This window comes from Gossypium raimondii, chromosome 7 (genome assembly GCF_025698545.1).
Source record: "Gossypium raimondii isolate GPD5lz chromosome 7, ASM2569854v1, whole genome shotgun sequence".
In the NCBI taxonomy this organism is placed as follows: domain Eukaryota; kingdom Viridiplantae; phylum Streptophyta; class Magnoliopsida; order Malvales; family Malvaceae; genus Gossypium; species Gossypium raimondii.
Window position 1 is genome coordinate 47,698,594 of NC_068571.1, and position 14,940 is coordinate 47,713,533.

The following is a 14,940-nucleotide window of genomic DNA, read 5'->3' on the forward strand; positions in this document are numbered from 1 at the left end:
ACATTATTATTATTATATATATATAGAAGTACAAAAAGGATACTCATAACCTAATATTAAAACGTGATCCGTTATATTTCTCATGCTTTTGTTTCTTTCTATTACGGGCCGTTACACTGATTTCACAATAATGCCCTTCACTTCCCGCTACGTCACAAGCACTACATAGTCTATAAGCTCGAATTTATAATTGAATAGGTTGGGACCTAATAGGAAGTTAATAGGTCTTAGAAATTATTGTTGAAGTGGAAATTAAATTATATATTTTTATGAGAGTTAAAATATAATTTTTTAATTTTAAAGCTTATATTTTATAATTTTAAAGGATTAAATTAAAATTTTATCATTTTAAGAATTAAATGTAATTTTACCTTTTATTATATTAAAATATTATAAAAGTTTCAGCTTTAATGCATAAAAACTTTCACAATTTTATCTCAATCCCCATACAAAATTTTTAACTTCAACCTTGACACTAGTAAATACTAGTTTTAGCCCTTTTGCATAGGTTCAGTTAATAGATTAACGGGTATTATCATTTAAATTGAAAAAGTATAGAGATTTAGAATGATCCAATTAGAAAAATTGGATTCAATCTACAACTATATGTATGTATACAAAATTAGTAACTGAATTTAATCAAACATGTTTAATAACTAAATTGGGACTAATATTAAATGATTGAAAAGCATTATAAATTAAGTCTTTAGACTAAATCCACAACTTTCGCAAAATAATTAATAACAAAATTTTATCTAACATTAATTCATTTTATTTGGGGTTTATTACGGTAATTAAAGGCTAACTAAAGGATAGATCGGTCATTTGAAGCATTAAAGTAAGGGTTTAAGCCATTTTGCATGGGAAAGAAGGGTAAAAAGGTAAATGCATTGCCCTCGGCAACTTGTTTATATAACCCTCCGTTTTCAATTATATTTTCTCAACTCTCTCCTTTTTTACAGCTATGGAAGATGATGATGATCAAAAGGAACTTCAGCTTCTCCCAACTCCAATCCCCATTTCTTCACCAACCCAGATTCCATCTCGTCGATCCACGGTGGCGGCCACGACGGCGACGGGTGGTGGTGGTGATCATCAATACGAAGGCCCTTCACTCGACTTACAACTATCGATCAGCTTAACCCCAATCCAACAACCGTCGAATTGTGTCAGCGTTGAGTCGTTGAAATGGCAAGCGGCGGAGCAAATCCGGTTAGCGGCGATCGAAAAGGCTTACGCGGAACGAGTTAGGGAGTTAACGAAACGGGAGATGGAGTTGGCTCAGTCCGAGTTCGCTCGAGCGAGACATATGTGGCAAAGAGCAAGAGAAGAAGTGGAGAAAGCTGAGAGGATGAAAGAAAGAGCAACGAAACAGATAGATTCTACGTGCATGGAGATCACTTGTCAATCTTGCAGGCAAAGGTTTAGGCCTTGAAAAAAAAATTAATTTTTAATTTTTGAATTTTATAATATCAAAAAAAAAAAAAATCAAACCGTTGTTGTTTAATTCAAAGATAGCTGAGTTTTTTTCTTTTTTTTTTAAAATATATTTTCCATGGCTGGTTGAGTTGTTCTTTAAAAGGGTTTGAAACTTTGGGGGCATTGGATTTAAGCAAAAAAAAAACAACACAATAAATAAAATGATGATCAGAACTATATATATATATATATATATATATATATATATATATGCAGTGTGTATTTTCAATTCATTTAATGAGAAATTTGAGTTTCTGCAATGGGTTTTTGGCTTTTATTCTAATTATCATACATACATACATGTATGCATATATCATGAAGTTCCCTAGATGAACTTGGTTTCTTTCGCTTTACTTTTTTTTCATCTTTGATCCGGGTGAAATCAGATTAGACGTGATCTCTATTAGTGTTGTTCTTTTTCACTGATACTTTAAAAACATATACAACTCCTTACTACTCGATTATGTGAAGAACAAATCAAAGTTTAAACAGATGATTTGTTGATTAGAGATAGGTTCTTGCATTCTATATATCAATGTTTATGAGATTCCAACAATGGGATTTGCTTGAAATATCTAATTATGTATATATGGTAAAAATATCATAAATGTTTTTGTATTAGTATCGGATTGCATTTTGTTTCTCTATTTAAAAAATTGGGTACATTAAATCAAAGATTAAATTGGTCATTCTATTAAAAATTTCATCCATTTCTACAGTTAAAAATTGGTCAATGTATATCGGCATAAGGTACACGTGACACATCACGTGTAACTATTTGGTTATGCCGTTAGTGACCCTAATTTTTAACAATAGAATTGGATGAATTTTTTTCCAGAAAAGATCAATTTGCTCTTTGATCTAATGTACATAAATTAATTTATTTATTTTTTAAGTAAATAAAATAAAATACAATCTGACTTCTAATACAAAGAATTTCATAATTTTACCGGATTCCTAGGTTTTGCTTTAACTATCTAATTATGAGATCATATATATGATCTCAAGATGAAGTTTAGTTTCTTTAGCTTGGCTATCATGGTAGGCTTGCATAGCCTAGTAAGGAATCAATAGACTTAGCTTAGTAAGGAATCAATGAATCAAACTCACAGACAGTGTTGCATTATTGTCCTAATATTTTTGTTGGTGAAGATATACATTATTGTCCTAATTGCTAACACACTTTTTATAGCACAATTTCACATACATGTCAGATATATATATATATATGAATAAGCAAGTTTTAACTTTTGAAAGTTGCAAAAAAGTTACTACTGATATCAAAGATCAACAGACAGGCAGGGCATATCTTATCTGCTATAATTTTGTAAGATTGGATCATGTGTTTACACTGGTGCTATTCCCACTACTAAATGTGTAAAAGCTGAAAATCCTAAAATTTATGTATTTCTTATTATAAGATCAAACTCTGACTTCTCTGTAGGTACATTTTTTTGGTTATGATCATATGGTTTAGGGTTATAATAATTAATATTTTAAATATACGAAATAACTCAAGTATATTCAGATAATATTTATATGGGTAAAATATGTTATAAGTTTTTGTATTTTTTAAATTTGAAATTTAGTCTTTGTTTTTTTTAGATTTCAAAATACAATAGTTCAACTGTTAACACTGTTAAGATTATTTTGTTAAATTCATGTTCATTATAACGTCAGTTTCTTAATTATGTTCTTATTAAGTGAGTATTTTTTATTTAAAAATGCCACATCAATAAATGTAATAAAAATAACAATATTAACCATTGAACTTAAAATTTAAAATTTAAAAAATAGAGAAATTAAAGTACTAAAAGTAAAAATATAAAACTAAATTCCAAGATAAAAAATACAAAACCAATAGCATATTTTAGCCTACTTATATCTAATTCTTATTCCAGCAACATATGTGATCATTGATAACAAAAATGTAAGGTTTGTTGAGAGAGTCGATTTTAGTACAAAAATTGTAAGTCTTTTTTAAAAAATAATCATGTTTAATATTTTTATTGCATAATAAAATATGTGTAAAGTATAATCCTCTAAATATTTGTGATTATTAACAACAATTTCAAATCAGCATACTTGTATTGGAATATACCTACAGGGCGAATTCAATATTTTTTAGGAGATTGGAATTAAGTTGTACACTTCCACGATAGTAAAAATAGAATTTTATCATTTTAATAGTCTACATTTTTATAAATTTTAAAAGATTCAATTAAATTTTATCATTTTTGGGATCAAAGTACAGTTTTACTGTTACTAATTTAAAATTTTATAAACTATAAATGAGCTAAAAGGGAAATTTCCCACTTTAGGGGGGATTAGGGCTCCTGCCAGCTCCCCTTGACTCTGCCTTGTATACTCATATTCATGTTTGACATTTACTTGAATATGGGTGAAATATATGAAAAGAAAAAAAAAACCTTTTTATTAATAACATACCGATATCGAAAAATACTCGTATTCGATACCTACTCAAGCAACATATATGAACATTGATAACAAAAATGCAAGGCACCTGCCATTGTGCTAACAAAACTTGCATAACTCTTTATATTATAGTAGAGGTGACTTAATTAAGATTTTTTTTCACTTAATTATGAAAAGTTACAAATCATCCAATTATTAGTAAATTTCTTTTTCGGTCACCCAACTATGAAAATTTACAAATGGTTATCAAACTATTCAATTTTGTCTTTTTTGGTCACCAACTGACTAATGTAAAACTGGATACACCAAATAACCTAAGATAGCTAGGTGACAAAAATAGACAAGATTGAATAATTGAGTAATCATTTTATAACTTTTTATAATTAAATGACCAAAAATGAAAATAATTGGGATACTGTAATTTAATCAAACTTTTAAGGTAGTGTGTACACAAGATTTTGCATATTGATGAGTCAAAGCTGGCATCAAAGAGGTCAAGTTTTCAGAAACTTGATATAGATAGAAAGGCAAATGAATGGGAACAAAAAGTTTAAGTAAATTTCACCAACAAGAAGACAGAATAGCCTGTATGCCACTTGTATATTCAACTTCTTTCAACTTTTTTACTCTTCAAGAAAACCAAACACCCACTACTCATGTCTGGGACTGAGATCCCAACACAACTGACCAGACATTTTCTTGTCAATTTATAGTTTTGGTCCTTTTTACTATGCTTAATTTTAAAATTTAGTTCATATACTTAAATTTGATATAATTTGGTCCCTATATTATAATGCTATCGTAGATCCAAATAGTTAAGACTGTTACCTGTTCTAATTAAAATTAGGGGCGTGGACCGAAGTGATGAATTTGCTTTGTAGCCCCTTCAAAATGTAAGAAATTACAAGTTATTTAATGGTAAATTTACACTTTGCCCCTCCCCCAAATTTATGATTCATTTCTAATCCCCTAAAGCAATTTTTTTTGGCTTTGCCCCTGATTAAAATGCTCAAAAAGAAAAAAAAAATAGGGATCAGTTCTACAATTTGACTTAAGATTTTTTTAAAATGATGGTATAACGTGCCACATTAGCTTGTTGTTACACTGGTGATTATAATTAACGGTTCAGTGACTAGAATGTAACAAATTGATAACGTTAGTGACCATATCGTAACTTTTTAAATTTTAATAACCAAAATGTAATCCAAATCATACATAAATGACTAAATTTGTAATTTACCCTAATATCAGTGAAAATGGAGTTAGCTGGTTTCTTGTCAGCAACCTCCAAACATTACTCTCATATAACCAAATTACAAAGAAAAAAAAAAGGGAAAACAGTGTTCAATAATTTAATGCATTGATTTGATTTCTTTGATGAGTTTCAAAAGACTATCAACAGTGTTATAGACATAATCTAGTGGGGGCAAAGGACCATTGGAGTTTCAAAATTAGGCCCTCATGAAAAGTACATTTTCTTTTCTTTTCTTTTCAAAGAGATAGGAAAATTATATATACATGAAGAAAGAAAACTACCCTAAATGATTAATTTAATTATTAGTTTTGAGTTCTTTTTTTGGTTGCAAGAATCTTCCATGCCACTTAACCTAATTTATGATCTAAAAGCAATTTAGCTTCCCTTTTTTTCTTTTGCCACTAAAAGCAACTTTGATCACAAATGCAATCTCAAAAGTGATTTTTTGGTTGTTTAAGTCTATATTGCTCTGATTTTTCGTTTTTTTAAAAGTATTTGTGTTCATAACTCGTACATGATGCATTTTTGGATATGGGTATAAAAATATGATCCTTCGATTGTCATATCCTTGTGCTTGACTCCAAGTAACATAGCTTTAAACCTACTTAGCTTTGACTCTTTATTTTTATTCAAAGTATCTATGTTTAATTAGGGTCAAAGCCTAAAATTTGTTAAGGGCGAGAATTAAATTATAATTCATTGGGAGGTTAAAATATAATTTTATCATATATGAACTTATAAATTTTTGGTTCAAAGTATAATTTTACCATATATTAACTTTTAATTTTAACATTTACAAAGTAACTAAAAGGCAAACTTTTCATTTTTGAGGCACCAAGACCTTTGCCTACCTGCCCCTGAATTCGCCCATGCGTTTAACATTTGTGTTCGAAGCATATAGGTATAGAGATGTGGTCTTACAAGTGATTCCAAATACATGGAAAACTCGAAAAAACAATACAATGTCGATACTCACACTTGAATTCGAGCAACATAGGTTCGGTAATAAAAAAAAAACTCTATATCACTTCTATATACATAAAGAGAGAGGGATGAGTAAAAATCGGATCAAATCAATTTAATTAACGGATGATTTTTAGTCGAATTGATTTAATAAAGTTAATTATAATTGTTAAAAGTAATTTTTGCATACAATTAAAATAAGTTATACCAATTAATTATTAATATTAAATTTTTATAACTAAATCCAACTGAATCTTCTCTCTAGTGATGGGATTTCAAAGGGAAATGGAGCAAATTAAGGAGTGAATAAGAAAGTGGTAAGAAGGGGAAACTGAGTTGTAAATTGAAGCATATAAAAAAGGAGGAGAAAGAGAACAATCATATGGAGGGGAGACCATGGGCTGACATAAGGCCACTTGCAATACAGGTTCATTTGTCTTGTATTGCTTCTTTGGTTACAATCATAGAATTGCAAAACAACCACATATCAATGTCTTAACCATAAAGTTGAAGGTGCAGGATAAAGGATGTAGGGTCATCCCTACCCAAAACAATCAAACTTGTCATCATGACAAAACCTTAACATTTGTCTTTTCACATTTGTCCACTAACTATCATCATTTGATACTGTTTTCCCTCTCTCCTGTTCTTCCATCATAAATTATAGTGATTTGATGCAGATTTCTGCTTAATCTTTAAGTCCTTCCTTTGTATGTTAAATATCAACTATAAACAAAGAGATTCATCAATTTATTGGTTTATCCAATTAGGAGTACACATTATTATTATGTGTTAAATTAAGTCTTTATTAAAAATTATATCTATTATTATTGTTAAAAACTGATATTTATACGTTAGCATGAAGTATACGTGGCATGTCATGTGTAATTGTTTGGTTGTTCTGTCAACTACACCAGTTTTTAGTAGTAAAAATTGATAAAATTTTTAATAGAAATGAGCGATTTGCTCTTTAATCTAATGTATAGGATTAATTTGCCCTTTTTTGAGTAAAGAGGATAAAATTCAATCTAAATCTTAATATAAGGACCTTCATGATACTTTTACTGTGATGAACACTAATACCAAACATGAATATTCGAATATGTGTCATTTTAAACATTCTAGCTTTTGAATATCCAAAGTTATGATGCCGGATTTTAGTCGAGTTCTAGGCAAATATACTTAATATTTTATAATCGTATCTGATACTCGAAAACATTCGCAAAAGTGAACCCTTACCATAGTTTTTCTTGGTTTAATTGTGCTAATAGGTGCTCTTTAAACTTTTGAAATTTGGTTCTTTACTTTTAATTTCAAGAATTAAAATGTCACATATTCAAATTTAACCGAAATTCATTAATAGTATTATTGATTAGACTTTAATATAATCAAACAAATAAAGAGATTGAATTCTTGAAATTAAAAGTAGAGATAAATTTTAAAATTTGAAAGAGTATAGGATTCAGGGCTTAATGGAGATAGAATAGAAAGAAATGAATAAATTTTAGAACTATACATAAACTTTAGTTTAATGTGTAATTTTACACAAGAATTTTAATTTTGTGCGATTTTATACATAAAATTTTGATTTAATCCAATTCACGAGACTATTAACACAATCATCAATATAACATCATTTTATGGTTATATATTGCTTACTCAAATAATTACATTTATCTAATATAAAAAATTGATATATTTATTTTTAAACTGTGTATATTTGAATCAAAACTAAAGCTTCATGCATATATTTGAACCCTAATTACAGTTTAGTGTATAATTGCACCAAATCAAAATTCATGTATCATATTGTACATTGAATCAAAGATGAAGTATAATTTTGAAATTTATCTCAAAAAGAAAAAGAAAATGGTTTATCTCAAGTTAATATCATATCAGTGGATGTATTTTTATATTAATGTATATCGGTTTCGATATATTTTGATGTATCATTTCAAGTTTATTGTATTTAAAATATTTATATATATTAAATATACATGCAAATAATAAATATATCTCAAGTTTTTGAAAGGAAAATGTGTCTCAATTACACCTATAATTGTATTTATATGTAATATTTATGAATTAAAATTCCAAAATACAATAAAAAATTAAAAATAGTTAAGATAAAAAAATGTTGAAAATAATTTTAAAATTATTAAAATTTTGCACTAACTAGTGTGAGCCAATATACACGAGAACAAGCGATATTAATCAAAACTGAACAAAACACACAAAAAACAATAAAAATATACTAAATTTTTTATTGAAACAATTAAACTACTTAATACCGATTTAATACCAGAACAATACATGTCGACCAATACGACCGGTCCCATAACTAAACCGACTATCATGGTTTATTTTTTATGATAAAAAGCAAAAGGGGAAATTGTAGAGAGGTGGATACAAAGTAGAGAGAATTTTAGGGTTTATATCAAAACAAGATGGGGGACCTGCATGGAAAGACTTAAAACTAATCATAACAAAGAAAAAATTCCCATGTCCCCCACAACCCTGCTTCTAATTATGACTTTAAAATAATAACGAGTATAGTCCACTCGTTCTTCACGTTGGGTTAATTTTTTGGTCGTGTCAAAATAAAGAGTAAAAATTTAAAGATCAAATATATTATGAGCAAAGTTTTTAGAACCAAAATGGTAGTTGAACCGGACAAACCACTAGTTTGTATGGTTCGGTTAAATAAATTATTAAAAACATTAAAATAAAAGTATTTTAAAAAATAAAAAACGATTCAAATTTTTAGCTTAGTTCTACCAGTTCGTACCAGTTCTCAGGTTAACCAGTCTGATGCCTCTTTCCGGATCATGACTCTAAGTTTCTACACTTCGTACATTTAGAATTTAATCCTCCAAATTTTATTTTCAAGAATCTAATCTCTCAACTTTATGGATTTAAAAACCCATTTTCAAATTACATATAACGACATAATATTTTAATTAAAAAGCTAACGATATTAACTATTTCAACTAATTAATAAAATTATAAAATATAAAGACCAAATTATGATAGAAATTAAAGTTTAAGGATTAAATCTCAAATTTATGCATCTTATAAGAACCAAAATTGAAAATGAACCAGTTTTTAGAAAATAAACAAAAGGAGCTAATGGGTGTAAGCCATGTGTCGTAAGGAGGAATTCTTTATTCAAAATGGAAATTGTCAATTCTGCTATTATTAGTAGAATCTTTGGTGTCACATAATTTTCTTTAATTTATTATGGTCAATAATATTATCACTTGAATAAAATATATAAATCACATTAGTTGATTGGACCGACATATCCGCAATTGAAAATAATACCATTGATGCATATCGACACCCAAAATTAATTGGATTAATGCCGAACCATTATTATTACTGCAATTAAATCTTTTTTTCTGTTTAAATAATATTAAATTTAATCACTAATATTTATATATTTCATCAATTTAATTTTTCCATTCAATTTAACTATTAATTTAAAAAAAAGAGTAAAATCATTTTTTAACAAGAATGTTGACTAAAACATTAATTTTGTTGACATAACAATTCATTTGTCCTTCATGTTTATATGACATTATTTGTACAATAGTAATAAATATCATAATTCTAAACAAACAACCAAACATCTTGATATAATAATTTAACATAACACTCATATTTTACATCAAGCATACCAAATGAGTCGTAAGTGAATTTGGTCAGCTTTATGTATATTGTCCATGGGCCAAATTTGCAAGAAAATAAATTAACTTGAGCCTAAAAATAAACTTATTAATTCGCTCATTGAAAGATTAAGTAAAAAATTAAAACAATTAAGTGTTCAAGTGACCTAAATGAGCGAATCTTCAAAAGAGTATGAGTTTGGGCTGCTCACTTCAATATTTTAATTATTCCAAGGTTAAATATATTTTTCAACTTCTGAGCTTGCATGGGCCAAGTCTGTTTTAAAATAGAGTTTTGAATGTTTAAACCCTCAAAACAACTTTCTTAAAGGTCTCTTGTCACCAACTATTCAATCAATACATTTAATTGGACTCTATTAATGTTTAGACTTAGAGCAAGTAATTAGGCATTGTGGAGAGCTAAGACCATCATGTTCTTAAAACAAAAATTGGGCATTGATGTTCAAATTTAAATAAAAATATTTAAAAAATATTTTATTTGAATTAAAATTGAGTTGATCTAAAGTAAAAAAAAAAAAAAACTAACTTTTGTTCAAACTCAACCGAAAATGGTCTAAGTGAATGGTTCAATTTGTGAATTAAGGTTGTTGAAATTGAATCGGATTGAATGGTTAGACCGATTAAAACGTGAATTGATCAGTATACTGGTTTAGAATAAAAGAAAATTTTTAATAACTTACGAATTAGTTGAATCAAAATAATAATAAAAAAATGATGACACTGATAATTAAAGCAGTTAAATTAAGTTTTATAGTTTATTTAATTGAAATCGATTTAACAATTGGAACAATTAGGCTGATTGAATCGGATTTAATCAATTGTTCGGTTTCAAAGGTAACAATGACACTGAGCTTACAAAGGTTAAACGGTGCGTTTTAACTAAATAGTTCAAAAAGGGCGGTTCAATTTTTTCCCCTACTCAAAATCGTGGCAACGCTTTTAGAATTAGGGATTATCAGTTAACCAATTGTTGTTTCCGTACAACAATGGCGGATCATTCAGTGAAACCAAACACTAACTCTAAATTGAGCTTTACGAGCCAAAATCACAACGTTACAAAGAGAGAGAAGGAGAAGAGGAAGGATAAAAAGTGTGAATTTGAGTTCTGCAAGGTCTGTAAGCTGAACCACAACCAAGGGCCACGTCACAAGTATTTCCCTAACCACAAAACCGCTCTCTCCTCTTTCCTATGTCGATTCCAAAACAAGATCAATGACGTTCGTTTCTTCTTGAGAAACCCTAACGTTCTTCGACCTGAGCATGCGGATCGCAATCGGTTTTGGTGTGTCTTCTGCGATACCGATGTTGACGAGCTCGATAGCTCTTTTGCTTGGTAAGGCCTTTAATTACATTACTGAATTGCTTTGTAAAATTTTGTATATAATGAATCATTATGAAGCATGGTTCAACTTAGTTCAAGTAATTTAGGATTTACAGCAATTTTAAGATCAAGTTACTTAGAGAACGCAAGGGAAATTGGAAATTAAAAGTTCGGATTTAATGAGTGAAATTTAGGTTCAAATATGCTGTTCGTCTCTGTATTTTGGCGAAGTTTAATATTTAGTTCATGTACTTAAGTTACAACATTAGATCTTATGTTTCGATTTACAAATTCTTTATCTAATCCAACCACTGACATTATTAGTATTTTATGTCAAAATTTGCTTACTATCAAGTGTGCTTATTGAGATCATAATTATGCTTTTGAAGTTGGTATGATTGCATGGATGGAAAATCTAAACCAAGAATAGTAACAATATCAACCATTGCACTAGGGTTTTTAAATTGGAAAAGTAGGAGGAAATTTTTTTTTTTTTTGACTTTTTTGAGTATATAGACTAAATGTGAAATTTTATTCAAGTACAGGGACTGGCGGCATATTACCAAATTTATTAATTCAAAAAAGATCGCATTGCTTTTCGTTTGCTTTTTTTTTTTTTGTGATTTATGTAAGCAAGCTTTAGTGTTTTTGGTTCATTGAACAGTGAAAATGCTATTAATCACTTGGCGGGTGGGCATCACCTGAAGAATTTGAAGCATTTTCTTTGGCAATATGGTGGTAAGATGGACCAACTGGACAAATATAGGATATCGGAAACTGATCTAACTAAGGTATGACTGTTAGATTGTTCAAACAAAAGCTTGGAAGGTTAATCACATGACGATTTCGTTTTTGGTCATTGCAGTGGGAGAAGAAGTGCGAGTCATTGAAGGTTGAAGCAATGGTTGCTCCTACCGAAGGATCTGGACTTAAATATGGAGCTTCAAATGATATCCACTATAATGTCAACATTGAAAAAATTAATAATCTTGGACAAAATACTCTTAACAGTGTCAAACCAAGTTATTCTAATGTTGTTTTGCCTTTACAATACAATACAAATGAGTATCAGATATCTAATTCAAGATTCCCTGAAGTTTCGCACTTTGGTTCAAATTTTCATGAGGCTAATTTTTCAAATACAAGTTTGTTGAACTCGAATGATTTGAAAGGTATCAATATCTGATTATTTGATATATTTTCTCATTCAATCTAGTTTTAGTTATTTTGTTGATATTTCAGTGAAAGCTTCTTGTATAAAAACAGAATAAACTGTCTTATTAGTTTTGTTTCTGTCTGCGTTGTGCTGGGATTTTCCAGCTAATAGCAGTGGCCAACAAAATCTTCTTTACAATGGAATATGCTCAGGAAATGCTTACCTCAGTGATGTTGGGGTAAGTTTATTCTCCCACACTTTTCCCTTGCAGCTGATCTTATTTAATTGTTCCCTAGAAATTGTTATGTGACTGTGCCATCTTAGAAGTTCTTTCTTTTTTGTTTGTTGTTGTTTGAATAGAGGTTTTATAGGAAAGTAAGAAACGGAATGGTTTTCTTAACCACTTTGTGTGTTTTTTTTTTGAAAGATAAACCTCAATCAATTAACTAATTTTATTTGTGATTATGCTGTCTTCCATATTTATTTATAAGAGAATCAATTGCCTCAATTTTTAAAACATGCATAGGTCTTGTGTATTATAGTCTTTTGCAATACATTCAGTATTCTGTTTGAATGCATGCTTCTCCGTATCGGGTCTTTACTATTTAAAATTTTCAGTGAAGCTAACTATCGTATGGTTTTGAACTTTGAATATAATACTGCATGCCTAATGTACAAGAAGCCCGTCTATGGGGCACCTTATTGTTTGTTTTGAGTTTTGTGTCTCCACGAAGTAGTTTCCTCTTGCATGATATTTAATTATATTTTTCGCAAATTATTCTCATTCAGGGTTGCCAAGTGTATCAGAATGCAAGTATGGTGAGCAGAGAAAGCAGTTCCCAGGGTATTGTGTAATTACATTTTGGTTTCATATAATTCTATTTCCATTCCAAATCAGTGTAAAAACTAAAAAGTAAATGGTTAATATGCTACTAAAACTAGGTTAAAGGTTTTCTGGTTGCAAAATGGAGGGATGCTCCAAGGAACAAGTTTTTATTCATTATCTTATGACCATCTCTTTTTTTCAGGATTGCAGAGCTTAACTCAAGTGTCTTCCATTTCAACCATAGATGCTGGAGGAAATGTGCATTCTGGAGCACTCCCTCCTTGGCTTGAAGCTGCTGATCAGACTTTGCTAAACAATCAAGTAAAGCCGGCTTTAAGTAGTTTTATTTCATCAAACAAGTCACAGAAATCCCGTAAGTTGAACCCAAAAAGGGTTGGGGCTGCTTGGGCTGAAAAGAGAAAGATGGAGCTGGAGAAAGAGAAGAGAGGGGAGATTGTTGAGAGTGATTGTGATGCTAACTGGCTTCCTAATTTTGGTAGAGTTTGGCAGTCAGGTAGCAGAAAGGAATCTAGAAAAGAATTTGATATTGAAAAACATAAGTTCCTCAAGGTTGAAAGCCATTCTGAGATGCCAGTTAAGATACAGCCTTACATCAGTAAACGAATGGTAAGCACACATCTTCATATACCATGTCATTCTCAAGGCTAGTGTCTCAATAGATAGAAATGTGATTATGAAATGTGCTCTATTCTGCGCTCTCACTTATGCCATCAGTTTGTTTGATTTTCATCAGGGTAAAATAACATGGATTATTTATAAAAGTGCAGAAATTATGGCAGTAAAAAAGTCGGCCAAAGTGGTCTTTGAGTTATCTTGTCAGCAACAGAAGGGTCTGTTTGTAGAATGTCATTAGGTTGCTTAGAATTGCAACTATTAACTGCATCTTGATGATTGACTTTAGTTTGAGTATTTGCTAGGAAGAAACTTTCTTCTTGTTAAAAGGATAGATGCAACTAACTAGCTCTGGTATTTAATGGCATTAATTTATGATTTCATTATGTATTATATTGGTTCTAAATTTATGCTGTTTACCTTTTCCCCTTTTGGCAGCGAAAAGATATTGGTGAATGATGACTAGCAATTGCACAAAGGAAAGACAACTGCAGGGAAGCTGACGGTTGAATAATCAAGAAGTAAAGCTGACGGTTCAATAATCAAGAAGTATTCTTTTGTTTTACTCCTCTATGGTGAATTGAAAGTTTCACAATGAGAAACTTCGAGGAAAGAGAAGAGTAGCTCATGGACTCACGGTGATTTCACCCCAAGATATTTAGCAACTGTAGCTATTCCATAATTGTATTCTTATCACAACTCTGAAAATAGTGTATACTTTACAGCATAATAAATAATTTTCCATTTCCCCTACTCTTTTACCTGTCTCACAAATGTATGTATATCTGTGTTTCTGAAGCAACTAGATGTGTTGTTTTGGATTGGAACAATGGGTTGCGAGCTTTGGCACCCAGATTATACATAATTGGCAAAACCTTACCAAGTGCCATGTAATTGATAAGTACCCATAATTCATATATTTTGGATCCTTATTGCTTTTCATTGCTCCTCAAGTAAAATATCATGTTTTAGCTTCATTTGCATGTTTAGTGTCACATTTGCATATATTAGCATTTTTATCTAATCTTATATGATTTAGTATTATTAATTAATTTGGTGTTTCATGACTCTAATTAGGTGCATATGAACTTGGGATGCAAGTTTGAGGACCGATGGAAGTGAAATGAATGAGCAAAACGCGAAGAATTAAAAGGAAAAGTGGGCTGCAGCTCAAAACCGTGG

At 29.8% G+C, this 14,940-nt stretch overlaps 2 protein-coding genes across 2 annotated transcripts; both read left to right on the forward strand.

The window, feature by feature from the left end:
* The first annotated feature begins 947 nt into the window (after positions 1-947).
* LOC105786220 (zinc finger protein SHOOT GRAVITROPISM 5) lies at positions 948-1,739 on the forward strand. The gene has a single exon (XM_012612565.2). The coding sequence runs from the start codon at positions 965-967 to the stop codon at positions 1,433-1,435; it is 471 nt and encodes a 156-aa protein (XP_012468019.1). The 5' UTR covers positions 948-964; the 3' UTR covers positions 1,436-1,739.
* Positions 1,740-10,733: 8,994 nt separating this feature from the next.
* On the forward strand, positions 10,734-14,511 carry LOC105786205 (TITAN-like protein). The gene is made up of 7 exons (XM_012612547.2): positions 10,734-11,155; positions 11,808-11,934; positions 12,009-12,315; positions 12,464-12,537; positions 13,089-13,143; positions 13,328-13,752; positions 14,197-14,511. The coding sequence occupies exons 1-7, from the start codon at positions 10,809-10,811 to the stop codon at positions 14,215-14,217; spliced, it is 1,356 nt and encodes a 451-aa protein (XP_012468001.1). The 5' UTR covers positions 10,734-10,808; the 3' UTR covers positions 14,218-14,511.
* The last annotated feature ends 429 nt before the right edge of the window (positions 14,512-14,940 follow it).